This window comes from Anser anser (assembly GCF_964211835.1).
Source record: "Anser anser genome assembly, chromosome: 3".
NCBI classification, from domain to species: Eukaryota; Metazoa; Chordata; class Aves; order Anseriformes; family Anatidae; genus Anser; species Anser anser.
The window spans coordinates 83,633,190-83,659,870 of record NC_139722.1 but is presented as its reverse complement, the minus strand read 5'-3'; the positions used below and the strand labels follow the sequence as shown (position 1 = coordinate 83,659,870).

Genomic DNA, 26,681 nt, shown 5'->3' with positions numbered 1-26,681 from the left:
TGATTGAGCATTTTGTACATTTAATATTTATCCTAATCCTTGCAGCTCCTATTTGAGCTAGATTAATCAGGATAATCCTGTGTACAATGACAATTCCACTTCCATATTTGCATCCTTTCAACTCAATTACTTCTAGCAAAAACAAATGATAACTTTCCTACCAAGATAACTCTTCATTGCAGTTCAAATCCATCTCACTTTTGGGTAACACATTTGGGCTCCATATTATAAACCGTTGCAAACAAGTAACTGCCTAAGCAATCAGACTAAGATTTGAAATATGCCTGAAATTCTTTTTCTCTAGATAAAGACCTTTCAAGTCTCTGCAGACATCCTTAAGCAGCAGGATTGGAACATTTCTTTTTCTTGTTACAGTCCACAAACTAAAGTGTGGGAAATGAACTGGTTTGCCCAAGTCATTTATGTGACCGCAGCAAAGTGGGAAGTCAGATGCTTCCCACATTCTACAGACGTGAGCAAATTAAATATGCTGGTAGAAGAAAACATTCCAATTTATCCAGCTTAAAGAGGAGCAGTAAACATCTGCATAAATGCAGTTGAAAAATGGCCCAAATAATCCAGTAAATGACAACTTGGTTAACCAATTATGAAATACTGCTAAGAGGTATTTATTTACTGTTTTCTACCTGCAATTCACTCAGTTTAGGATAAAGGAAAAATACTCTTAAACACCTTCTCTAACAACAGAATTAGAGAAAAGGCTTTTTAAGCACAAGAAAGATGCAGAGTAATTGATTATTGAAAAATTAAAAGTAAGAAACACTACCATAAATGCTGTAACAGTTATCTGTAAGGACTAAAGGAAAGAAAAATATATCACCTGGATTTTTAGGTTTCTAGCAAACATTCTGATTAGCCTTTTTTTTTTAAACCAGAGATTTTTGATTTAACACATCACATACATATTCATGTACAACCCAACTCTTTCAGTTGAAAATATTTCAAAATTGTTTGGAGAGTGTTAATAAGAACACGATAAGAATTAAGCTAAATCTTCCTTTTTTAAAAAAAGAGGAAGTAAGAACTTTTTTGCTGATGACAGCTAAGAAGTTTAGTGGCCTATGTAAAACTGATTTATTAATCTCATGCTTACCCAGCTCTGAATTAGGATAAATATGTTTACAGTGGAGGCAGAATACACAAGTTTATTTTGTTACTATCAAGAACAGTAGTTGTCTGCTTTAAAGAAGCAAAAATCAACCAATTAAAATCACAAATTATTTTAAGACCCAAGCCTCGTTTCTTCTTGCTACTACTGAAGTACTGACACCTTCTGGCAGTAACTGAGGTGGCCAAGCAAGAGTCTCTGATCCACTTACATCTATCTGTAAAGGACTGCCAAAACTAAAATTCATTTGGCTTCAGAGTGGTAAGTTCTGAGTGAGAGAGATTCCAGAAATACACTAGAGTAATATTGAGTTCTGCTGAGGAGTAACAGAAATTATTAATGAGGAAAAATAATCTTATTTCAGAAGAGTCAATTATATTAAATTCAATTATTGATTGCAATAGAAGAAATGCATCTAGCCTTTTTCCTTTTAAATGAGATAAGTGTTGCAGAATTGACCTCCTTTAATACAGCAGATAAGTATAACTCAAACCAATGGACGAAAGACAAGCTAGACTTAAAAACCTAAAGAGCAAATTCATCATTTGAGCACTTCTGCTATTGCCAAGTGTTGCAGTGATTTCTCCTTCACTGTAAGTACTTAAAGTAACATTTTCTAAAAGGAAAACTCTGGTTCTCCTTGAGATACTGCACTAGAAATAAACTAAAAGAAATCCTACAGTCTACGTCAAACAGGAACGTAGAGTAGTGCAACTCAGATTTTTCTGTCTTATAGACACACACTGTATCTCAAACCATTTAGCGTGCCCTTTCTCCAGGACATAGGTGTATTTGTAACACTACATACAGTAAGGTAGAAGCTATTAAAGAAACCTCCCCAGAACAGAACCTTACACAGGTACGTACCATGTTCCACCTCCAAAGTTTTATATGTTAAAAGTAAAATCATGAATCAAAATCATGAATCATGGGAGCCTGGAGAGAACGAGTCCTGCTGGAATAGAAAATAATCCTTCACAGAAGGTATGTGTCCATGACAAGCATTTTCATTTGCTGACCTAGTATTTCCTCAAGCCTCCTACATGAAGGAAGTTTGTTTCTCACTTTCTACAGAGAAGGACGGGAGGTCACCAGTACTCTGAGATCATGCACTTTGGAACACATATGCCAAACCCAACAATGAAACAAGGGAGAAGTTACTATTCCAGGTAGTATAGCAACCTATATTATTCACCACAGAAAATTATACTTCAGTCTCCAGTGAAGGTGACAAGTTAGTTTTAATGATCACAGATGATCGATCAAGAGTCATAATAGAAATGAGACTCATACACAAAGCACCAGATTTTAGACTGACAGAATTGTCTATTTTACTGAACTACATATACTGCAGGGCACAGTACAGATGTCCCAGTCTTTTTTTTTTTCCTTTTACTGGAGTTATTACATCAAATTTAACCAATATTCTTGTAAAATCTGATAAAATTCTCTCCATACCTAGAATATGGATTCTGCAGACAGTAAAAAGATGTAAATTTTAAACATGTGCCTTAAGCATTAAACTCCTCTGTCTCTAGCAGAATATTCTTGGAGTAGGAAGGCTATTACACAAGGTTTGTAATATTAGGAAAAATACCTATTTACTACTCTTTTTTCAGTAGTACCAGAAGAATTCCATCTATATTCAATACCTTTTTTTTTTTCTCTCTCCCCAAAAGAGGCAACCCTTTCTCAATTATCTTTCATTCAAGGCAAATATTATCAGGCTGACCAAAAAGAATCAGAAGAATTAAGCCTCCAAATATTTCTGAAAAGTTAGTTTTTTGCCTGAGCTTGAAGGAATACAATTTTAAATATGCACATAAATGTGTACATTCCTCAAGCACAGGTAACTCTTGCTGCAAATACTCTACACCTCTTCTGATTTCAAATGCCACCTCAATCCCATTCCATAGAACAACTTTGCTTTGTTATTAACTCTCCCTGCTGCTTTTTCCTTTTTATGCCAACTTCTTCCTTGTCACCTTTAAGTTTTCACCCTCTAACACAACATCTGTGCAGAATTCATTCCATTTCTAGCACAGTACAAATGCATACTCTGCACAGTCATATTCCCTGCCTGCAGTATATTATATTTTTGAAAGACTGTGCTGTATATACTATCCCGAGATAAGCAATCTTGTATGATTTGACAAGAACGACCAAGAAAAATAGATGAAGTCCTCATCAGACCCAGTGCTTCATCATCTAGAGCCCTTTCTAATAGCTTTGATAAGATTTGTTTTTGCCATCCATAATTCTTAAGACTTGATATCAGTATTTTACAGAGACAACTGATGCCTTTAGCTCTGATGGTTATTATTTAGCTGCAGCACATAGCTCTAGGTACCCTTAAAAACAGTAATTCAAGAGTAGTTCATCCTATAACTATATACCACTTTGGAGCCAACAAATTGAGAAATTGTTTTAAACCTTGCTGTCTGCCATCAACCCCACATCTGCTCTTGAAACTACATTACCTGGTTTCTGTATTACCTACACAGCTGGCACAACTGTTCCAACACCCTCTTATTTCACTGTCAAATTCAAAGGTACATAACAGAAGAGAGCCACAGGAGAGCAACAAATAGGCTAATTTATAGACAATTACAGCCAAATCCTAGGTTACTGCAGCCAGATTCAGGTCTCTTACCAGTGTGAAGTGACCTCTACTGTTCAGAAAGGGATTTCCCTTCTTTTTCTTTCCTATGTCAACAGTTTTAATTTGGTACTATATTATTCCCATTCCAAGGCATTGTTGGAACCATCATCATACACACACGAAAAGACAAATCCAGAGAAATAAAACTAGATAAAGCATACCAATTATGTCTCGTAATGAAAAAGGAGCTAGGAGTAGGTATTCTTTAAAGCAAATAGTAAGAGCAAAGAAAAGTCTTTTAGCAACAGCACCTAGGTAAAAAAAATCACAATTCTGAAAAAGTTAAACATTAATTGCTACTTAAAAACAGGAATACTGTGGACATTAATACTTTATGCAGTATCAGTATCTGTTAATAATAAACAGAAAGTGCCACAATATTGTAGATTCCATTAAAATACTATAACAACTTAGTTTTTACAAATGTCGTAAAGACCTAGTCTTTAAATATTCCTCCATCCTGTAAAAATGATTCTATTACATCAATTCATGAAAGAGAATATTTTATTTTAAAATTGTTATTCATGAGAATAACAACTGCTGTAGCTAGAACAAAGATTTAAAACAGACTCGGTTTAATTTGGAAGAGTCACTTACCTATACTTTAAAGAACATTACTTGACTTGATTTTGGATGCTGTCATATTCATTCACAATAGTACTGAATATTTGCACTTCATATCACCTTTCTGGTGAAGGAACGGGTAGTCAGCACTTTCAGAAGCAATGCTTGATTAGACTACCATCAGTTCATTTAGCCTTCATAGTCCAAATTCACTCTTTTCATAGGACATAGAAATGTTATCCACTTCATAAGACTTCTTTGAAACCCTGCAGATAAAACTAGATAAATTATACAGAATAAGTAAAAAGTATGTTAAAAGCAAGCAAACAAAAAACCCTACCAACACACACATTTGATGGGTGCTATCTGCTCTCACTTCCTCCGCACCTGAATCATTTTCCAGCCACCCTCACATCCTCCAACGTTCCAATGCCTATCTTTTCCTATTTTTTAAAACCCAAATCTCCCTTTCTTTCCAAGTTTTTTTTTTCTTCTCATTGGTACATTTTATTTCCTCCTCCCCCCCATCACCTGTAACAATTTCTCCCACTTTGAAATTGAATATTATTTTACTATGGAATATTACCTTGAGTCAGTTTGAACTCATGAATAGTCTTGCACAAATTACTTTACATGTATGTTATCGTGCATCTTTCATAGAACAGACTGAGAACTCTGCATTTAACTATAAACCTTACACATTATTACATGTAATATATGCTTACATACAACATAAGAGGCTTCTAACTCTATTAGAGAGATGTCTTCTGAAGAAGAACCCCTCTATAATGGGAAAAGAAGTCAGAACCCAAGACGTCCAAAGCACAAAACACAAGAGTTAAACATAGACAATTTTAACATGTCTACTTTAAGTACATAAAATACACTCAAGAAGCACTCTTGCGTGAATAATTTCCTTAATTCCTACCATTCAAATAACACTCCAGAAAGTTTTTACTTGCCCCGTGGCTTTTAAGGCATTGGTTATATTTATTTTACTCTCCTGTCCAGACGAAAATACACTAGACAACAATGGGGCACCTGTTTATGACAAAGAAGTATCAACATACGTGTACATATAACACTTGTTTTATTTCCTCTGATTTTCTCTTCAAAGAAGCTAGAGCAGAACAATTGGAGGCGCTTTCAATAAGTAAACTACAAGAACAGGTAGGGCTGTACTAGCAGATAAGTTTAAAACAGCAGTATTGTTCTCACATGTAGATTTCATAGCAGATGTCCTGTATTCCCTTAGAAGTACCTGTCCTTGACACTGGTAGTTTGTTTCTTCTGATGATCCACTAACGTAGGAACATGCAGCTCTGAGTGAAGGCTATAGTCAACAGGCAAGAATAAACTGTACGAAGTAACCTTACTTTTCCCACACTGATAAATAAGCAATGGAGAACAACCAATTATTTTTACATTTTCCCTTCAAAAAATATTTACCATTGTGAACATGTTTGTAGCAACACACAAAAATTAATTCTTGCCAACAGTTCTAATGGCTGGGAAGAGAAACATTTATCACTAGCCTTTATTCATCACATCATCCAAGAGATGAAAACGCAATGTTAAAAACTGTCTTTCAGGAACAGGGATTTTCTAGTGGTACATGTGAGAAGCTGCTTTACAGCATCATTGTTTCAATTCCTTGTAGACCATGACTTCTACACAAATGTAGAAATAAAAGGACCATTTGCACAAAGGTACACAAAACCTACTTATGTAAGCAGCTTCTTTAGTCCCCTTAATTTTATGGATGCAAGTTTTCTTAAACAGTAAAAAAGTAGACAGCATAAAAAACTCAACAGCTGTCTTTCATAGGCCAATCTCAAACTATCTTTTTGAAAAAAGGCTCAAAGATGGAGAATAAAATATTTATGTCAAGAATGGAAAGCATACATTTCAGAGGTTAAAATATTCTTTTGTACCTTCATCTGCTGCAGAAAAAGATATTACTATTTCCTAAAAGGATAACAGAAACAAACAAGAAAACTTTTAGATATATCTTTGAACAGACTCAAATCCTGATTTTTAAAAGGTAAAAATTTGAAAAGCCATCACACGTTTTCATGAGCAGTTAGCCATCCAAAACAAGAACCCTCCTGGTTTCTTTCCCTTCAGCTACTCAGATGTTGAAGACTGAAGCTGAGTTTGTTTTGAGGACAATATTCATTTGTAAGCCTCAGCCCTGAGGACTGATTTTTCCTGTGTTCTTGGACAAGAAAACAAACATGGAAAAAGCAGGTGAAACAGAGGAACACTAACTTTTTTCAGAAATCATTCTGTTGATGGTAATATTTGGGTACAAAAATATAAACATTTATGAAAATATTTGTGATGTCCCCTTTCTGCAGTTCAAGTTATTCCCACCCTAAACATGCATCATACAGTAAGTACAGAAAGCTAACCATTAAGAGAACAAATCTTACCTTACAGCAAAGGAAACATTATCTGAGTACCGGAAAGCATAGTGATGACAGTGAATACTGAACGGTAGTTTTACTCCTGTCTTGGAGACAAAGTAGGTTCAAGAGAGAAGGAAGGGGCAAGAAAATAATCATCCTAAAATGATCTTAAAAGTTAAGACAAACATTTTCTGCTGTTTTCTGCAAAGGCAAAGCCATAACTGTTTTAGGAAGTTTTATCATATCTATGTGATCTACATAAACTGCTCAGAAGCAGCTGAAAATGATTTGAACAAAAGTTTAGTATTAAGCTTTGAACAAGAGAACAGACAATGAATGCTTTATTCCAGCCTGTATAAAACTGTACATTTCAACTTGCTTTTATAAAAAGAGATGACAAATCAAGTCAGACTAAAACATACAGTTGATTTTCAAACATCTTGTTGATATTGACAAGATCCAGAAGATAAATTTTGACAGTGATTAAAAATGAATTCTACTGTGCACAGCATATAATTCATTGGAATATAGCTCTCTGAACATGACTATGTTCAAGATGATTAAAGATTTCTTCTTCTGTTTCTGGAGTGAGCTGGATGTTATCTTTGATTGGAGACAATGGATCTGACTTTTTACAAGAAGGAAGTTTTTCATAATCTCTGTGCAAAAAAAAAGAGACAAAACAAAACCCAGCAATGTTATGACATTATATGTTTAACGACACACCTGTAAGAACATTTGGGTTGATTCAAAACAAGACCCCTCACCCAACTACCCACTGATCCACAAGTAAGATCAGAACAAAAGTCTATGATAGAAAGTTTTAGGTCCAATTTCACTACTGCTGAACAACTTCACTAAGGTTATTTAAATGGTTTCAGATAGCCTGTAAATAAAATAATTACTAGCTTTGCATTTGAAGCACAGTATGTGTAACCCACAGTAGAATATGGTGCATGCTTCCTTAACATCTAGTCTTCTGAGGAACTGTAGTATCTTATCTATCCTGTGAATCTTGAGGTCAGGACAAAACATTTTAGTGTCCCACATGACATTTTCCATCAAAAAATATATTTGTCCTAAGACATAAGGCTAATTTCAAAACACTTAAAATCTGCAAAAGCAATAAATAAAACATTCAGATCTAAGTAAGTCCTGCCAGCAGCGAAAATATTTTGAGAAACAAGAAAAATATCCCCTAAAAGCTAATAAACGGCTATTTTAATTACATAAAATTAAGTAGTAGGTAAAAAATATACATATCTTCAGTTTATCCAGAAGAACACTCCATCAATTCGCTATCACTTCGAAAGCAGAACAGAACTGATGATCAACCACCCCAAAATGTGAGAGGCATACAAAGTTAAACAACAACAACCTTGCTTTCAATTAAGTCTGACAGTTTTTAACACAGCTTTTGCATCTAGGCTAAGAAATGCCTTTCAGTATTTGATGTCAAACCTAATAGCAATATCTTTCATATAAATTATGTTACACTAAGTGCACTACCTCAATAAATGGATTTTAGTCGAGAGCTCCTGCTGGTTAGAAAAAATTAGAGCATATTTACCAGAAATCATACTTCTGGGTTGTATTGAATAATGAATAAGTGAATTGGCTTAGGAAATTAAGAACTGTATGTAGAAGATATCTATCATAAGCTGTTATTTTTATTGAATTGTTTGGAGCAAACATGTATAGAGTCTGCTTTGAAATTTTTTCCACAGGAAAAAATTCTAAAAACTTCACAGGCTTCTAACTAAAGGGTTAAAGCAACTTACCTTTTAAACTGGAAATTTTTCCATAGTTCACTAATGGTGGCTTGCAGTCCCAGCTTATTTTCAGCATCACAGTGATTTCTCTTCTGCACAGGTGACAGTTTCTTTCTTAATCCACTTACTTTAGCTGGTATCAATGGCTTGAGTTTTGTCACAATATGTGACCCTACTGAACTGGATTTGTGCAAGCCAGGAACCTGTGAGATTTTTAATAATAAATTATAAATGGTTAAAATGAAAACCTGTAACGCTGTATCAGAAAAATAGATGCTTATAATCAGAAAAATAGAAGAGCTTTACATTGCGTTGAGATTATGCAATCTGATTAGCCCCAACAACATATATTTGCATAGCTTCTCTAATTGAAAGTGATTTGTGCCACACAGATAATGCAGCTCTAAGAACTGGCAAAACAGCATTTGTAGGTCCTTGCATTTTAAGGAGTTGCAAAAGCACATTCCTTTGAAATGCAGTTTTTAAAGTCTACTGATTTTTTTTTCCACCCACAAGAACACAAAAAATTTTTCAAGTCCACCTTCAGAATTTTAAGAGAAGCCACCCTCTGGTATCACTCTGAAAAGTATCAGTACCCCAAGGATTACTATACCTCCAGCTGGACATCTCTCTGTACCTGGAATTCAAAGCAGTTGTGCTTGGCTAGAACACACATCTCAAAGGAAACCAGTCAGAAGTTTGAAGACCTCAACTAAAGTTGAGTTGCTTCAGTAGATAATTTATTCTAGCGATGAGATATCCTTTTTATTAAAAAGGCATATCTCGTTTTCAATTCTCTTATCAGTTTTCAAGCACCGAATCTGTTCCTTGATATTTACAAGCACATAACTGATTTTGACAAGACCTTATTCCTGCAAATGTTAGTGTAATTTTTACATTTTATGCTCTCATCCCTAACCACAATTACTTATAGTCCTGTCAAATACTACTCTCCCCCTTTCGAATACTGATAGGTTATTGATTTTTTCTCCCCTTCTGCAGTTTCATTCACAAAGAGTAGTGAGTTTATTTTAACAATAAAAGAAATACACTTCAGCCTGATCAGCTGGACTTTTTTTTCCTACTTTTGTGTAGCTTACCACATTTCATAAGTTAAAGATTATACCGATGGCTATCTATTTCACCTCTTCCTCTTTGTGCTATAAATATATAACAATCATTCAATGAATGTAATGTACTCCTAGAAAAAGTTAGCTTCCTTTGCCAGACAAGTTCACAAATGGCCCATTCACATTATCTAATGTTTTTTGTCTTACACATTCTTGTAGTATTCCTCAGGTTTTGGGGAAGTAGCTAATTTGAAGCACTAGAACAACATTTTACTGTCTGATCCATTCTACTACCTAACTGTAGAATACCTACTCCTCAAAATTACTAGCTTCAAAGTGATCATTCACTTCCAGTCTGTTATTTTGTGTTTGTAATGATGAAGATCAAAATAATTATTAAAATATAATACAACAGCTGCAGAGGAAACTGAATGTCCATAGTTTTAAAATTTTCTTATTATACATAAAGTTTGCTACGTAAGATTAGCGTTTAGGACACATACATTTTAACTAATGCCAATAATTTTCCCATTTGGACATTAAGAATGAAACATTTTGCTCTAAATTAATCAACATCTGTTTTGCTGGACCATCTAAAGGAGGTAGGCACAGCTCTGCCTACCTCAGGTGCTTCAGAAAATGCGAATGGTTGTATGAGGGGGAGCTATTGACCAACTTTTATTTTATTTTTAATATATCATAGATGTTAGAAGTCTTCTTCAAAGACCTCATATGTCAGTTCTTTCCAAAACGACATTTCATTTTGTCCCATCCTCTCACCACATACTTGGTATATAGTTTTCTGTTAATTGAAGTGACATTATTTCTACCTGAATAAACTAGGCAGATCTTGGAATTCCAAACAGATTTGAAATATATTTAAAATGCGTACTAAGAAGTTAGAAGGAGAGTACTGGGAGGAATAGAAATAAATCCTAAAAACCTTGCTTTACAGTTTTTTGCTGCTCATCACCTCAGCCATTTTGCAAAATGTGTACACTTGCCCATAACATTTCATTTCTTTTTGTGGTTCTGAAGCACATCAGACCTGTAAGCTAAATTAACCAATCCCAAAGGAGGCAGAGCTGCATGTTCAGTACCCATTAAAAACTTTAAACCAGAGTAGATTGTTTTCTTTTCGTCAATATTAGCCTCTTTGTTGAGACCACAATTTATGGGGCGATAATGAACAGTAAAAAACAGCTGGAATGCTACCACGGAAGTGACTACAAGGTCCTAGAGAACTCATTATTTTATAGGCACTGATTAGAGAAAAGCTTCTGTTAGCTTTAACACGAGAATTGAGAGGCTAGGCACTTTGCATTCTAGATTGGAACCAGAGTAAAATCTGACGGCTTCCCCAGATCACCTCCCTTGATTATTAGATTTCGCTAAAGATCAGCCATGTTATTTAGATCACCAAAATCAGAATAATTTATGTTTTAAGTGATCATCCGCTTCTTTGCTAAATCCAGAACTCACTATTCCCTTCATTATCTTCTTGGGTACTTAGTACCAGCAAAGATTCTCCTTGTTTTACACTTCGTAGTTAGCAAGCCTAAGGGAAAATTGAGGCAGAAGTGGTGCTTCTCATATCCATTCCATGCCTTCAATTCTGGCTACTTGTTCCAGTGGTCTCAGTGGTACTACAACCCACAAGAGCTTGTGAGTATGGGCGAGCCAAAGTTCCACAACTAACCTTTTGGTTGTTGTTGTCGTCAAGTGACATTTCAGTCAGGTAATTTTTCCAATCCAGCTGATCTTAAGTATTATTGCTAGCACATAAAGGTAGCAGAGAGAATGCACAGCCAAGAGGGCTGGTTTAAAATAACCTTACTGTCATGATGGATTTTCAGCTGATTTATATTGCCTGAACAGCTCCAAGCATCCTGAAAATATGATTAGATTATATTTACATTACCTCAGTACCTTAATACCATGTATTGCGCAATATTTAATATATTCCTTCTCTCAATATACCTTTAATGCAAGTAACGACTATTTGAGCAAAACAGATTAAACACATTATTAAAAGCAAAGTCATACAACTTTCAGTCTCAGGATGATTTCATTTCATTGCTTAGTCTTGCTGAAGAGAAGCAGGCAAAATGTTATTCTAATGAAAAAGCATCAGTTTTGTAAATAGGTGTTTCAGAATGGAGAAGAAGATGTAAGTCCTAGCTTAACACAGAAATTAATAATGTAACCACAAGGTGCCACTATTGCATAAAACAGTACTCTTTTGCAAAAAGCTTGTGATTTTTAATCTATGAGAAAGAAGCTAGTAGGGGTATATTCAAAAGGATGGAAGTGTCTTCTTTTGATTTAAGAATCTTTTGGCCAGTTCTTAAGACAACATCTAAGGAACTAGAACACTCTCAGACGTTAAGGTTTTAGAAGTTTTGTAATCTAGATAGATGGGTAAAGCTCTTACAAATGCCTTGAAGACAGGGAACGCAAATTCATTGTTAGGCATTTAAGAAACCCCAGAGAAAGAACATTAAGGGTGCCCACCAGGAAATGTAACTAATTAAGGGTGCCCAACAGGAAACGTAACTAAAGCATTGACTGTGAAGGGAAATGTAGACTCAACGTGAAAGGACAGTCAAATGTCAAACAATGGTTGTAACTAAAGCAACTAAACAAGGATGCTTCGTTAAAACCTTTCCAGGTTTTTAAATTTAAGCATGCTTTTTCTAGCCAAAGAACAGGAGACTGCTGAACCAGTAGATTCATCCATACAAATAGTCAAATAGGATTATCTTATGACTTTACCTGAACACAACTGCAATTTGCATCATAAAACTTAAATATTTAACATGCCAGAGGAAAACTAAGAAGAATTTTTCTTTATCTTGACTACTTAATTTATGCTGAAGTATTTAAAACCCCCAAAGTTGCAGCCACATCAGTCATAGGGGGCCTGGTTATATTTCATCTCAACTCTGATACAGATGAGTAAGAAAGCAATTTTCTTTTGCTAACCGGCACATTGTTAAATATTCATTCTAGAACTTTTAGTGAAAAAACTAGCAAGAGACTACTTCTACTGAACATTGAAAATCAATAGTAAAATTAAAGGAATTCTTACCTTGATCTTTACTACCATATTCTTTCTGTCAGTTTGAACAGCAGAAGTTACTGGAGGCCTCTGAGTACGTCGATTATCAGCCAGTTTTGAAGTAGAGCTAAATTCCTTCAAAGAAAAAGTCATTTGGCTTTAAAACACCTTTTTACATTGTGCATATTTTTATATCCACACATCGATAAGTTATAATGCATGTTTTCAGTAATTGAGAACTTACACAAAACCCTGAGCATACTTTTAGTAAGAAACACTATGCTGACACACAAGGTGACAGGACTTCAACAATTACAAAAACAGAATAAAAGCATGCTAACCACTGCAATGTCACACAATGGAGAGACTAAAAACAAATGTAAAGAACAGACTTGATTTAAGTTAGTAAGTCAATCTATACTACGCAAGTGTAATAAACACCGAAAAGTTGTGTGAGCAGGAGTTACATAATCTGCAGAGTATCAATTAAAGAGAACTTCACAGCCTAATTTCTTTCTTAATGAAAAGTAAAAGCTAATACTGAGAAGTCTTGCTTTCTTACTTCTGTTTCTGAATTGTTACACACGTGTGGTGTCTTTGGAGACTCCAAATTACATTCTGATGGCCCACAAGACCCTTGAGACTGCGAGGAACAGTTCATTTCTGTTAAGGGGGAGGATTCCTCATCAGATTCACACACCACCCCACTCTCTTCTTGTACTCCATTAATGTCATCTGCCTGGGATGCCACGCAGTTGCTTCTCTGTTGGTCAGAGTGCTGTGAAGATACAATATGAGATAGAAAAGGATTTCCTGAATTATTTCCAAGGCTGCTAAACCACCGGAAGCAACTTTTCTGTGTTTCTCCAGGAAGCGATGAGGTAGTCCTTGTTTTTTCAGTTCCTGAAAACAGAGGAGTATCTTCTGCTACGTGTTTTGCCTCCTGTTTCTTGCAATCCCCCTCAACATCTTGAATTTGATCACTGTCATCCTTTGCTCTACAATCAAGCTCGTCTGCTTCATTGCAGAAAAACCTAAAGGGGAAAAAAAAAAGAAATTAAATACAATACTGGCGAAGGCAACAAAGAAGAAAGTCACTGCAAATGAGTATTTCATCTCCAAAATCCAACAGTTAGCTCTACACATCCATTGGATTTTTGAATTGCACTTGCAGACAGATTATTTTGACCATGGGCAAGTCACTATGGTCTTAATCTTCTAGTCCTTCCTGACAGCATTTAAAAGACAACAGTAAAGTCATGTTGTCATTTTATGTTTCACTAGAAAAAGCATCTGTAAATGCAGTGTTCATTGACTAAAGATACTAGTAAGTTCTTCATCCGAAAAAGGGAAGGATCTAGGAATCCTAGAAAATTTAAGGGTATATTCATTAATTGTCATAAACCTAAGTAGTGATGAAATTCTTCAGTGCTTCTTATTGAGGAATCTCGAATCTGTTCTCATTCTATGGCAGCAGCTCTGAAGGGCAAGTACTAGTCGGTTTTTTTTTTTTTTTAAACAAACTGAGCATTTATTTGGAGAAAAAGCTACCACCACTGACAATTCTTAATCTTTGATGCAATGTAACAAATCTCTGAGCTCAGGAGTGTGCAAGTTAGAAAATGTCAGTATGAGATTATTTTACAAAGACATCTTTGAAGCACACAAATCTTACGGTTAAAGGTAAAAATCACAGTAAGACAGTAAGACGGAATTGTGATAATCATTTGTAAAAACAATTCAACAAATATACAACAAATAGTTGTAGTCAAACACAACCAACCAAAAACCAGAGAAACACAAAGTTCCTGTTCTCAAAGTCCTGGTGCAGAAATAAGGAGCATCATCTGAATGGGACTGGGTAAAAAGAGTTGTCAGACAGTGTGACCAGGTATAGCTTTGAAACAAAAAAAAAGTAAAGATATCAATACACAAGTAGCTGCTTGTTTATGTGGCACAAATTATTAAAAAATTATTAAAAAATATGGCTATCACATGACCTGTAATAGCATGGCCAATTCCTAGCTAACTGATACCCAGAAACTAGACTGTATTGAATCTAGACTGTATTGAATTGCTTCACAGCCTTCATTACTACAGTAAAAAAAAGTTGATATTCTTTACTTATGTATCTATTTATGATATCTTTACTTATATATCTCACATACTTCATGTCTAGCACAAGGAGTTCTCCATCTCAGCTCAAGACTACAGGTGCAGAAAAAAAATGTTTTTCTCTTTTTCAGTATTCAAGTTATTTCAGCAACCAGGATATCAAATAGTATCTTGCTACTTACAGAAACATGTGATGCAAGCATACCTGCTTCTTGTTCCTGGAACAACTACAGCATCCCTCTGCTTGTTTTTCCTTTGCAGAAAGGAAGCAAATGTATTTCTAACTCTGGGTAGGGAGTTAGAGTTTTCTTTAGTGGCGGAATTCCCTGAAAAATCACTGCTTCGTATTGCAGAGACGTTATTTTGTGGCTGAGCATTTTCATCACTTTCCTCCTTGAATTTTTTTGCTTTTGAAAATGAATACTGGTTCAACAGATCTCCATCCGAGAGTTCTTCCAAATCTAAAGACAATTTATGAATCACTGTAGAAGCTTGTTCTAGAATTAAATGGTTATGAAAAGACTGAACATCACATTATTTAACCTCACAGGCTTAAAAGTATTCTTAACAATACAGTTCAGAAGTCTTTAAACACTTATTTTCTAGTACATAGGCTTAAAGTAACTTTGAAAAGGTAGGTGGAGCAAAGGCATAACAGCTAAGATTAAGAAGAGTGCACATTATAATTCAAATTTAAGTTTCCTTTAAGAATACTAAGCTAAAAGCATGTGGCTATTGAACTAGTTAATTTTGATAAACCAAGGAATAAGAAAATACCAGGAGTAACAAAGGCAAAGAAGAAACCATAGCAGCATCAACAGAAAGAAGGATGCAGATGAAGAGAGAATACTCAAACTATCAAGTGAAGTACAATGGGAGCAGAGAGCTCTTTTTATAAATAGACAACAGATTATTTCAGCCCATATAACTTAGGTGTCCATATAACTTGTCTTAGGTATACAAGACAAGGTAGCACAGATCTACAATTTCAGAAAACTGGAACAAAGGGTACCAAGACAAAGGAACTAGGCAGCACAGTGTTAGAAGAGTACAGAAAACTAAGTTTTCTATGCAGCTAAATCTCATCTCTATGAAAGATAACCATTTTTATTTCTTTGCATACTATTAAAAGATAGAAATTAAACTCAAAATAGCTAAAAAATTGAGCAAATTGTATTAAAATAATTGCAGTCGAGGACAAAAATTTTATAATAAATCACAGCAAAAATAAACTGCTGCAGAAAGTTCGCCGCCAAACTTGATTGTTACTAAGGCTTTTATATTATTTTTTCCAGTCTTGCAGATTGTTAAATACAGGACACAAACAACAAAAGTTAGTTTTATACCTCCAAAATCTCACGCCATCATGTCAAAGATAGAATCCTTTCTTTTCTACTACCTTCTATTATTTATTAATTAAGAACATACCACTTCTTCGCCTTTTTGCTAAGAGCTCTTTGCCTGGAAGTTTTAACCCTTTGATACTGATTTTCTTCTCAGTGCCTTTGGTTGTTGATTTCTCAGGTAAATGAGTTATATGAGGAACAGTATCTGTACTAGGGCCAAGCTTGTAGTCTCTGCTCCAAATGCTATTTATATGATTAGCATGTCTGTCATTCCAGTCACGACTTCTCTGCTGCATAGGCTACAAAAAAAGTTGTAAGTCAGACATAGGCTTATAAATTTGCCTTCTAAATAAGACTTCTTGATTTGGCATAAGGGCATTTTGACATTTGCACAACCATTGCTGACATGGCTACTCTACACAAACATTTTCTTTTTGTTCCCACATTTCTTACACTTTCTTTTTACTCTGTGCTGCCATGACTTCTTTATTCCTATATGCCACAAGTGACTAACTGCTCTTTTCAAAGTTAGAGGTTTACTTCTATTCCAAAAGCCTAATTTGGAAAAATACTATCCTCATAATAATATATACTTGGAAGAAATATGCACCCCTAAACACTTTGAGAGTTTTCTTTTTAAATTAGTTACTTCTGTAAACAGGATTAAGGACTTAATAAAAATGTCTGAAAGTAAAACAAAGTCAAATGCCTTAAGGAATATCAATTTACTTGTACAGAGAATGAGATCTAAGGATTTGGTAAGCCACTGGTCACCTGATTTATGGTCATCTTCTCTGGATGCCCCAATACAAACATTTTGCTAATTTAATTGAGATCAAGTCTTCTACTGTAAATGCATACAGTCAAGACAGAAGAGGAAACAAAAATCCCAAGTCTCACATATCTCATAAAGTTCTCCATTAAAAGCTTTCCATGCCCTGGATTTTTATTTATTTATCTTTTTAATATATTTTTTAAGGTAAGAATAGAAGGATGTAGGCAGTTACTCAAAGAAGATTTCAAATTTTTTATTGTTCCTATTGTTGTCCATACGTTGCTTACTAACATGTCCATTAAGGAGGTTTAAAAAAGATTTAATTGTGCAAAGGTGCAGTCTAGGCTGCACATTTATTTACTTACATAAACTTTCTCATCTTAGATCAGAAGAAAGTATTACATGACAAGAATCCATTCAGGATTATTCTGCACGTAACCAAATCATTTCTCCTGACCACTTACTTTCCTAGATATTTAAGGTGCTCAAGGACCATTTAGGTCAGAATATTTATCAGCCTACTTTTTTCAGAAACTTTAAAGCAAAATGAAAAACTACACAAAACTAGGAAAAGAACATGATGGCAAATACATTTTGCCATTGTCAAAATAAGCAGAGTGACCCAAGAACTAACAATTAAAACAAAAGAATAAAGTCAGAGAATTAAAAAGCATGCGTTATCAGAACAGCAATCAGTCATAAAACAATGGCTCTTAAAGTCACGCCCTTGTATTTACATTTTCCAGCATCTTCTAGATGACATACTAAAATTTTACTTGTTATAACTATTAAAAATGTAAATTTCATTTTTCAAGTGGCATACAAACAGCTCATTTTGTGTGAGAGTTTGCAAAACTGCCAGAATGCATCAGCATCTGGCATTACCTTGTGGACTCTTTAGTGACTAGATGAGTTGTAAAGCCAACAGTAACTGCTGTTACTGTTTTCAGTAATTACTATTAAGAGGTTTTTGAAGATGCTGAAAAGGTTTGTAGGCTAGGTGTCTCTTCAAAGAGACTTTTGTATCTGGAAATATGAATATGCTACTCATAATCTGAAATTAAAGGAGTGAAACTTTTATGTTGGATTGTTCTTCAAATCATACTTCGTATGTTTGTTGAAAAATACTATTTCATTAGTAACAGAATAGCTTTCACTGTCAAGTCAGTTGCGGATAACATTCAACTGTATTTTTCCATGAATGTTCATGTTCAAACCCATGTCATTATCTTAGTATATAGCTTTAGAACAAAGGTATTACCTGTGCAGTATCAGGGTTATAGTTGTCGATGCGTTCCATTGTATCAATATCAATATTGCCAATGGCAATTTGAAAAGCAGTAGTATCACCAAAGTGTCTGTCCCCATTGCATTAAAGGAAAATATCTGAATATTACAATAAATTTCAAAAAATGTAGCATTAAAGTCAGAACAGCTGCTTTCAATTTTGTGTTAAAAAAAGTATTGATAGAATATTATCCACAAACGTTATTACTACTAGCCTATTTAATCTGATGCAACAGCAATCATAATAGATCTGCAATGCTCAGCAAACCTGTAAAGTTGAAAGGAAAGCCTTCAATCATTAACGGAAAAGTTGCCATCCTTCTTATTCCTAGCCTCTGGAAACAGAGATTAATCAGCTTGAAAAACATACACAACTAGTAATTACTTAAATGGTCTCCTCTTTCTTCATTTTCCATGAGGAAATTTCTGACACAAGTGGTGAAACGCTACTTGTTTTGTAGGAAGGCTATCTGGTCAAAGAGTGAACGCATAGATTAGGCGCTCACAGCAAGAATTAGAGTGGCAGAGGTAACACACAACACAGGCACAAACTTAAAAACAGTCACAAAGAACTTAAACTGCTGAAGTATAACCTGTGTTTAAGAAATTGCAGTCTACATTTAGAAAAACACATAGCTTCCACTTAAAGTGATAGGTCATTTCTTAATATTCAGTTAACCACTGTGCTTAAAAAAAAAAAAAGACCAGAGCAAAAGAGAAGGAAAAACAACCTTTATAAGACTGCATGCAGGCTTTAGCCAATAGCAGAGGTGCAATGGAAAAACAATGTAAGACACCATAACTGTTCCCATCTATTTTGCCCCCACTATTTCATTACAGAAAGGATACCGTCCTGCATAAATTAGTGTTTCTGGATCAATATCATCAGTATACGTGTTCAGAGGAACTAATTTTCTGTTGACAGGATCAAAAACTAACTGATAAAGGAATGTATTATTGGCACGTGTAAAACCCTGTATGTATTCTTCTGATACGGTTATATTCATCTTCAAGTAATGCCCCATTTTCTTAATAACCTGTCCAAAAAAAATAAAATCTGCTTAACCGCTGCATTTAAACAAGTAAATTTCCATAGTTATCTTTAAAAATATTATTCCAAGACCTTCAGAGTTTTAAAGAGAATTTCAGTTTTAGCACATAATAGAAGCATTATGTGAAGACAAATACAGTTCTCAAGAAACTCAACATCCACAAAAGGGTAATTACGCTTCAATTACTAGATATCTTCACTCGCCCTTAAATGTATGTGTCCCATAGCAAAAAATGACTTAAACTAGATAGGGGATGAGAAGAGGGGTAAGGAGGAAGTCTTGTTTTGCCACTTTAGGTTTTTACAGTCACAGAAATAACACAACCCATGTAATAAAGTCTTCTTGTCCAAGAAATAAATATGAAATCTGAATAGGAATACAGAATGTCTCCTCAAGGTATATTTGTTAAAATTAATGGACATCAAATTTTATAATTCATATTACCAAAAAATGAAAGCAGTATATGGATGCTTTTATTGTAGGAAAAAGCTGAACTAATCACATTTTTCCCCCATTACTGGCCATAAAAACACAGATTTATTCAGTAGTTCCTCCTATACATTGTTACTGAACCACACTACAATAAGTTCCTAATAATTCACTGACCATTGCATTTTTCAGTTCCACTGAAGGCAAATTATATTGTTTTGAAGATCATTTCTGTCTTACTGCCAAAGACAAGAATCTTTCATCCTCCCCAGATAAAAAAAACAGATGTATTTGGTCACGTATCCTAAATACAGACCGTTTACTAATCTTAGTAAGAGATACCAATTCTGATGGGCACTGTTGGACTACTTTGCATCTTTTGACTTTCCAAAAAACACTGTTGGAAAACATTAGTGAGGAGTCACATGACAATTTACTAGGTGAAAAGCTTTTCAAGTGAAATACTGCCATTGTGCTCACAAAAAAGCAAAAGTACATTAGCTTAAAGGAAATCATTATTGGAATGGGAAAAGCTCAGTTTCTTTTCTACTTCCACAATTAATTTGATGCATGCTTTACATGACAAAACATTTTAAAACTGAAAACAGTTATTTGTGTACAGCATGCGAGAGAGAAAACACTGAAGCATACACGTAACTTAAGATGATAATGCAGAAAGTTTGACTGCATACGAAAGTACATTTTTGGATTAGATTTACCTGCCTCCAGGACAGGCATGGAAAGTACTTTTCTTAATAGCTTTTAAACTCTTCTCCATTACTGTCTAGACAGAAGTTATTCCCACTCTTAGCATCTGTAATTCCTAATATTAGAATTGCTTTCATTACACAGGAAAAAAGTTACCTTATTTTGCACTATACCATTTTTTATATACTAGAAAGACATTTTGGAAAAAAATGTCTACGTCAATATATACATAATTAAACACAAAAAGGGAATAAAATAAAATTCTGTCCTACCCCTCCTCCAGAGGGATAAGAGTGTACTTTACGTACTGGAAGGTCATGTTCTTCTCAAAACAGAGAAAGCCAAGAACCACACATTTTCAATTCAGTGTTAACATCAGAAACGCAGATACAGACTCCCAAATACCCAACACAGAGTGCTAAAGCAAGATTACCTTTATAATATCTGGATTGTTAGCAAGTTTTAGCAACTTGCATGCTTTAACTAACCCAATTCCATGGATTGATGGGAGGTAGTCACAACCAGAAAGAATACACATGTAGCGGAATTTCTCTTCTGTGAAAAGATTTCCAAGCTGCTTGCAGTTTCCTAATCGAGCTTGATCTATCTCTAGTCCATTTCCAAACTTGTCAATTTTCAAAAACACCTGGAAATTAAGAGGAAGTGAAAACAATAATTTTCACCTGTACAAGCTCATTGTTCCATTTGTACATATGCTAGTTTGTCGCACTTGATGGAAATAACAGAGGTGACTGCTATTCTTATCTCTTCAGTTTCCCTGAATTATTGTAATGGAGTAAAGTCAAACATATTTAACAACTTTGAACTCTTGTTTTTAACATAGCAGTGAGAGGTAAGGGCTCTTAATGTTTTCTTCCATACCTTTTTACATCCAAAAGCTAAAAGATCGGAATCTTCTGTAATTATGGCTTGAACCAAGCCAGCCTTATTAAGATAAGCCAACTGAGCATCAGCTTCATAAGGAGCCACAATACAATCAACTCCACGGTTTCGTGCAGCCTGTACATAAACAGGAAACATACAAGCATTTAACAGCAATTTTCAGCAATCATCTTAGACACCTAGAAACAAAGGAACTCCTACTACAATGAACTGAAATATTGATTTTTATTTTTTAATCACCCCTCACATCCTCCGCCAATTAAAGCCCTATTTTTCACATTTAAAATCCAAGTTTCAAGGAGTTCAGACCTATACAGACTGGTCTACAAAAACAGCCTTTCCTGCATTGGTCTGTAACATTGCACATACTGACCACAGCTGCAAGCTTCAAACTCATGCACATTATAGTTTAATTTTATCTCAGGAACTATCCTGAGATGGGTGTTTAAGGAGTTTCATATCTTTCATGGCAGAAAGAAAATTCTAGATGTTATCAAAGTCAGTTTATGGCTTTAAGAAGAGATGTATTTTAATCGACAAGTCACTATTTTGAAAACTGGGCATGATAAGTCTGAAGCAAAGTTAAATTTAATTACACCCAGCATAACCTAGTATATGCAGTACAGTTACAGACTAAGAGACAGGAGGTGTGGAGAATATCTTTCCTGCCTATGGAGATGCAGTAGTGGTGCAACCATACAAAAGCAGAGTAAGACATCCTACTAATTGTATAGATTGTTTTTTCGCAACAACACCGGCAACTTACTTTAATGACTTCATGAGCCATAGCATGGGTAACATTTACACTGCGTGCAAAACATTCCCTAGCTTCTGAAAGTTTCCCTTCCCGCAACAACTGCTTCCCCTTCAGAAGACCAGCTTGACGCTTCCTGAAAGACAAATAAAAATATCCACCAAGGTCTGATTGTTTTTCACTTAGAAGAACAGTTATTATGGAGGACTAAGAGATACTGATAGGAAAGGGGGAAAAAATGTTTCACAGCTGAGCACTTCCCCAGTCTATTCTACTGTGTAACACTTGAAGAGTAACTGCAAGTCATTGTATCACAAAGAATGCTTAGATTGGCATGTTGAAATACATAGTGAGAAAACAGTGACAACTCAAATCAGCAACGAAGAGTTGCACCCATCCTTGGGATGCAATAAGAGGAATCTTGGGAGTATCTGATGTCAGATACTCACTGGTTTGGAGGAGGGAAGACATTATTTATTTTGTTTCAAACGCTGGAAATTGTTTGCTCCACACTGAAGGAAACATATGCCCAGAAGAACTGATAAGTAAAATTCTCACAGCTTCAGTGAGATGTCCTGATAGATAGGGACAAACCTGAATCCAAACTGGAAACCAGTTTATCTGATGATTTGTAGAGAACAAGGAAGATGGTATCGATTTTAGATGAAATTGTATCGGGAATAAATATTTTTGACCAGAGAGATCGTAACAGTGGATTCAACTGAAAGCCTTTAGCGCATTACAGGAAGTAATGCTCAGAGATTTGCTTCCTTCCTCTATAAAAGTGCTTTCATTTATGAAGTGCATTTCTATTTTTGGAATAAAACCTCTAAGAAGAGGCTTGTATGATTTTAAATGTAAATTAAGCGAAGTAACACTATATTGCAGAAAAGTTTACCAAAGATTACTACCTAACAAGTCTGAAGCTTCTCCAGCTATGAAAATGAACTGTAGTTTTAAACATGCTACTTTACTTGCAAATCAATACTTACTCTCGTCGGGCCTTTTCCACTTCCTTTTTAGAAGGTAGGGTGCATCCATCAAATACCAAAATTGGTTTAATTCCAAATGAGAGGAGCATATCAACAAGTTTCATACAGAAAGCTACATAACTGCATCAACAACAAGAGTAAGAGAAGAAAAATAACTTTATTGTTCAAAGATTTTAATTGGAAACATATTTCCCTAGCACCACATAAAGAATAAGAACACACAAATGCTTTCTTAAGAAATTCATGCTTCATCTCCCAGCTCAAAACTGGACTGACTACTGCTATTATGGAAAATACCATAAGAACTCAAGCAGCATTCAATTTGATTTTGCTACAGTAGGATGCACACTACCAAAGTTTGCAAGTTTCAACATGGGTCATTTCAGTTTTAGCAACTCAGTCCGTAATGGGCAGGGAAACAGGCAGCAGATAAGCACAGTACGTTGTCTTTCCCTGAAGCCTTTTGAAAGGCACAGTAAATGAACTTTTGTGGAGTAGAGAAGCGATGAGGTATGAAACCTCTCTTCATGGAACTACCTGCTTCTTGCTCAGGTGGTGGATATGTGCTATGGACAGAAAAATCTGTACAAGATCGTTTCATCAGTAACTAAAGTCAATAGCAGCTGTAAGCAGTAAGTGCATTACAAACTACGATGATCAATGAAAAAGTTTTTCACGTTTCTTTCTTTCAAGGACAGAGTTTAAAACAGCAACAGCAGCCGTTCTACCACTAAGGGGGCAGGGAGGGGAAGAAAGGGGACGCAAGAGCATTTATTCTGAGAATATGAGCATGGAAAAAGCTGGATTTAAAGCTACAAAACAAACCCAAAAATAATAATGATTCTTAAAAGACAAGGGTGAATAAGTTTGTAGCTATATAATAACTCAATTCAGATGAAATTTAAAGTGTGGAAGGGATTTCCACACTACTGTTAAAGTGCCAGTCCAAGATCAGTGATCACAGGCACAGGGAAAAATATGTATTTTTAGTTAAATACATTTAGTTATGTTCAATCACTTCACAGTTTTCTATGATTATACCTTTTTTTTTTTCTGCCTGTCAATTTCTTTTAACTGAAATACATTATTTTCAGAACTCCAAGGGATTTCCACTGTCTTCAAAGGCAGGTAGCAGAGTTGTATGAAACTCTACAGTTCTTCTAATCAACAGACATAAGAATTAAAGATTTGAATCAATTTGTGAGCTATCAACTCTCTCGTCTCCAACCAGACATTTAATAAAAATCTCATAGACGAAGCCTAGTCCAGACTAAATACTGTTGTTTTATTTCTGAAGAGATAAAGGTTCATCTTCTTTAAAAAGAACTTTTCCATCTAAAACCCAGTTTTCCAAAGAGATGGCAAGAACATATGCAAATCTGACCCAGGCTCCAAAGCTGGACTTGAATCATGGCCACAGTTTTTATTCATTTCCTTCCTTAAAGGTATGGTAATATAAGTGAAAAATCCACATTACAGTAGAAGAGCTACTGATACTAAAAATATAATGTTAAGCAAAAAACTAAAAATCAGTGCAGGGTACTTTATTTGGAGCACAACACACCTATCAGAATGCCTTGGTATTGTTATGAGGTTTCATCACACAGCAGTATTTACAATCACTTTGTTCAAATAAGGTTCCTGGAAATAATACTGTATTTGAGACATGATTTACATCCACAGAACCTACAAGTGATTAGATTTTTGGGACATGCTGGGGGGTGGGGGGTGGGCGACACAACCCAAAAACTTAGCTTATCTGTGTTTGTATCTTAAAATATTTTAGCATATATTCTGCCGCCCAGTATTTACTGGGATATTTGTTTTGCCCAGCTGAAGCTGAAAAGCTATTTACTTACAGCCAGCATTTCCACTTCCAAAAATCACTACTGGGAGCGAGAACTCAGAAGCCACAGGAGATTTTATCTCAAAAAAAAAAATCAAGTTAACAAGCCTTCAGCTTGTATAAAGGCCAAGAGCGAAGCGTTAACAGCGACTTACTGATCCGTCGGCTCCCCCTTGGCCAGCTTCTCGGCGCAGGCATAGGCGCCTTTGTGCATCCAGCAGTAGGTGTCCACAGCCACCGCCTGCCCCCGGTACTTCTTCACGTGCGCGGGCTCGGCGGCCTCCTTGAGAAACTGCAGCAAGCCCTGGATCCCCATGGCGCTGCCCGCACCGGACCGAGGAAGCCCGAAGCGTTTGCCGGGTCCCCAGCCCCGCCGAGCCCGATGCCCCCCAAATACCCGGGCGGCGGCCCCGGCTCCCAGCCGCTGCCCGGGAGGGGACGAAGCGGCCCCACAACCGCCGCCGGCCCCGCGCGCCGCTGCCTCACTGTAGGGGAAAAGGGAGGCCCAGGCGCTGCCCGCGCGGCGGCCGCCCGGGGCTTTCAAGCAGCGCGCGCTCAGCCCCTCGCCCCGCCCTCCCCGCGGCGGACTACAGCCCCCGGCATGCCCCGCGAGGCGTCGGGGCGGGAGTGAGCCCCGCCCGCTTCGGAACGGGCGCCATTTCGGGGGGCGGGGGCGGGCCCTCTCAGGGGGCTGTGGGGTGGGAGTGGGGGTTCGGTACCGGCGGTGCCCGGCGATGGTGCTTTTCTGCGCCTGGAGAAGAGTATGGGCAACGTCCCGCAAAGGTCGGGCCATTGCAGTGCTCGGCATTTGTTCTCTGTTCTTTTTATCCCGGCTCTCTGGTCATGGGTGTAACCTGGGACGTAGAATTTTTTTTCTGATAGTGAGAAGTTAAAAAAAAAAATGTAGGAAAAACAAGTGTAATGTATTTGTGTCTGTTGCCTCCTTAAAATACCTACACATAAAGAACCTAAACACTAAAAAAGCTAAAAACTTCAGGAGATCTAAGCAGAGCTGAATAAGGCACTGAGGTACGGTAATGGTCAGGCCTGTACTGTTGCTGTGAGTGGTTTTCCAAGGGAGCCGTGAGATGCCAGTCATGCTGAACAAACCGCTTCTGCCAGTGTTCCTCACAACGATTACTCCAGATCAGCTCAATTACAGCAGAGGATCCGTGACCTGCAGTTGAAGGCAGCATACGCATAACAGCAAACATGAATATTACAAACACCAAATATACTGGAGCCAAAAGGCGGCACAGAGTTTTGCAGGATGCGACGAGGACTTAGCTCCGCAACTAACCCAGTGAAGGGGGGGAGAGAGTGGAAGCAGGTCACTGACTACAAGGGGAGGGGCCAGGGACAGATGTTACTGCACCAAAACCCTGGGGTTACTGCAAGGATCAGTGCTTAAAGTTAGAAATTTAAATCTGTATATGCCTACTACTGTAACTGCTTTCATTAAAAACAAAGCCTGGAACATCCATATCCCATACTGAAATTTGAAGTGATTCACAGAGGAATTTTACAAGGATAGTCAAACTACACAAATAAAAAAGGGCGTGAAAGAAACGTTTTTATTTCGGAGATCAAGTTAATGTTTTGGGACATCTCATGCATGGGATTGACTTCCTATTTAAGCATCTGCTACAGTTCAGCTGCAGTATCTCAGTCTGCCTATTTGACACATTAAATGCAGTGAACTGTAGTTTGATAGCCAACATGTGGTCTGCACATGCCACAGACTAGGACAACAAGGCACTCTACAGTGCCAGCCTTAAATTCTCCCTACTGGCAACACACGTGCT

General features: G+C 36.3%; 2 protein-coding genes across 2 annotated transcripts in view; both read right to left on the bottom strand.

The window, feature by feature from the left end:
- LOC310897108 (uncharacterized protein) overlaps positions 1–6,925 on the bottom strand; it is a 50,802-nt gene extending 43,877 nt beyond the window's left edge. The window contains exons 1-2 of the mRNA XM_083830349.1: positions 5,081–6,925; positions 4,389–4,621 (exon numbers count right to left, since the gene is read on the bottom strand). The gene's annotated coding sequence lies outside the window, so the exon portion shown is untranslated. The remainder of the gene's footprint in view (positions 1–4,388; positions 4,622–5,080) is intronic.
- A 147-nt stretch (positions 6,926–7,072) lies between these two features.
- Positions 7,073–25,427, bottom strand: EXO1 (exonuclease 1). Its single transcript, XM_083830280.1, has 13 exons — positions 25,032–25,427; positions 23,031–23,150; positions 22,051–22,174; positions 21,264–21,401; positions 20,815–21,027; positions 19,042–19,229; positions 18,167–18,263; positions 16,213–16,429; positions 14,990–15,245; positions 13,232–13,703; positions 12,700–12,804; positions 8,548–8,741; positions 7,073–7,425 (listed from the first exon to the last, which is right to left on the bottom strand). The coding sequence occupies exons 1-13, from the start codon at positions 25,190–25,192 to the stop codon at positions 7,284–7,286; spliced, it is 2,427 nt and encodes an 808-aa protein (XP_083686406.1). The 5' UTR covers positions 25,193–25,427; the 3' UTR covers positions 7,073–7,283.
- Positions 25,428–26,681: the final 1,254 nt, after the last annotated feature.

Excerpts from the sequence above, each read along its gene's own strand:
- EXO1 (XM_083830280.1), bottom strand. The coding sequence starts at position 25,192 with ATGGGGATCCAGGGCTTGCTGCAGTTTCTCAAGGAGGCCGCCGAGCCC. Across the intron at positions 23,151-25,031 it reads AAGGGGGAGCCGACGGATCA|TTATGTAGCTTTCTGTATGA; the intron begins GTAAGTCGCTGT and ends TTGTTGATGCAG. Across the intron at positions 19,230-20,814 it reads ACAATCCAGATATTATAAAG|GTTATTAAGAAAATGGGGCA; the intron begins GTAATCTTGCTT and ends TTTTTTGGACAG.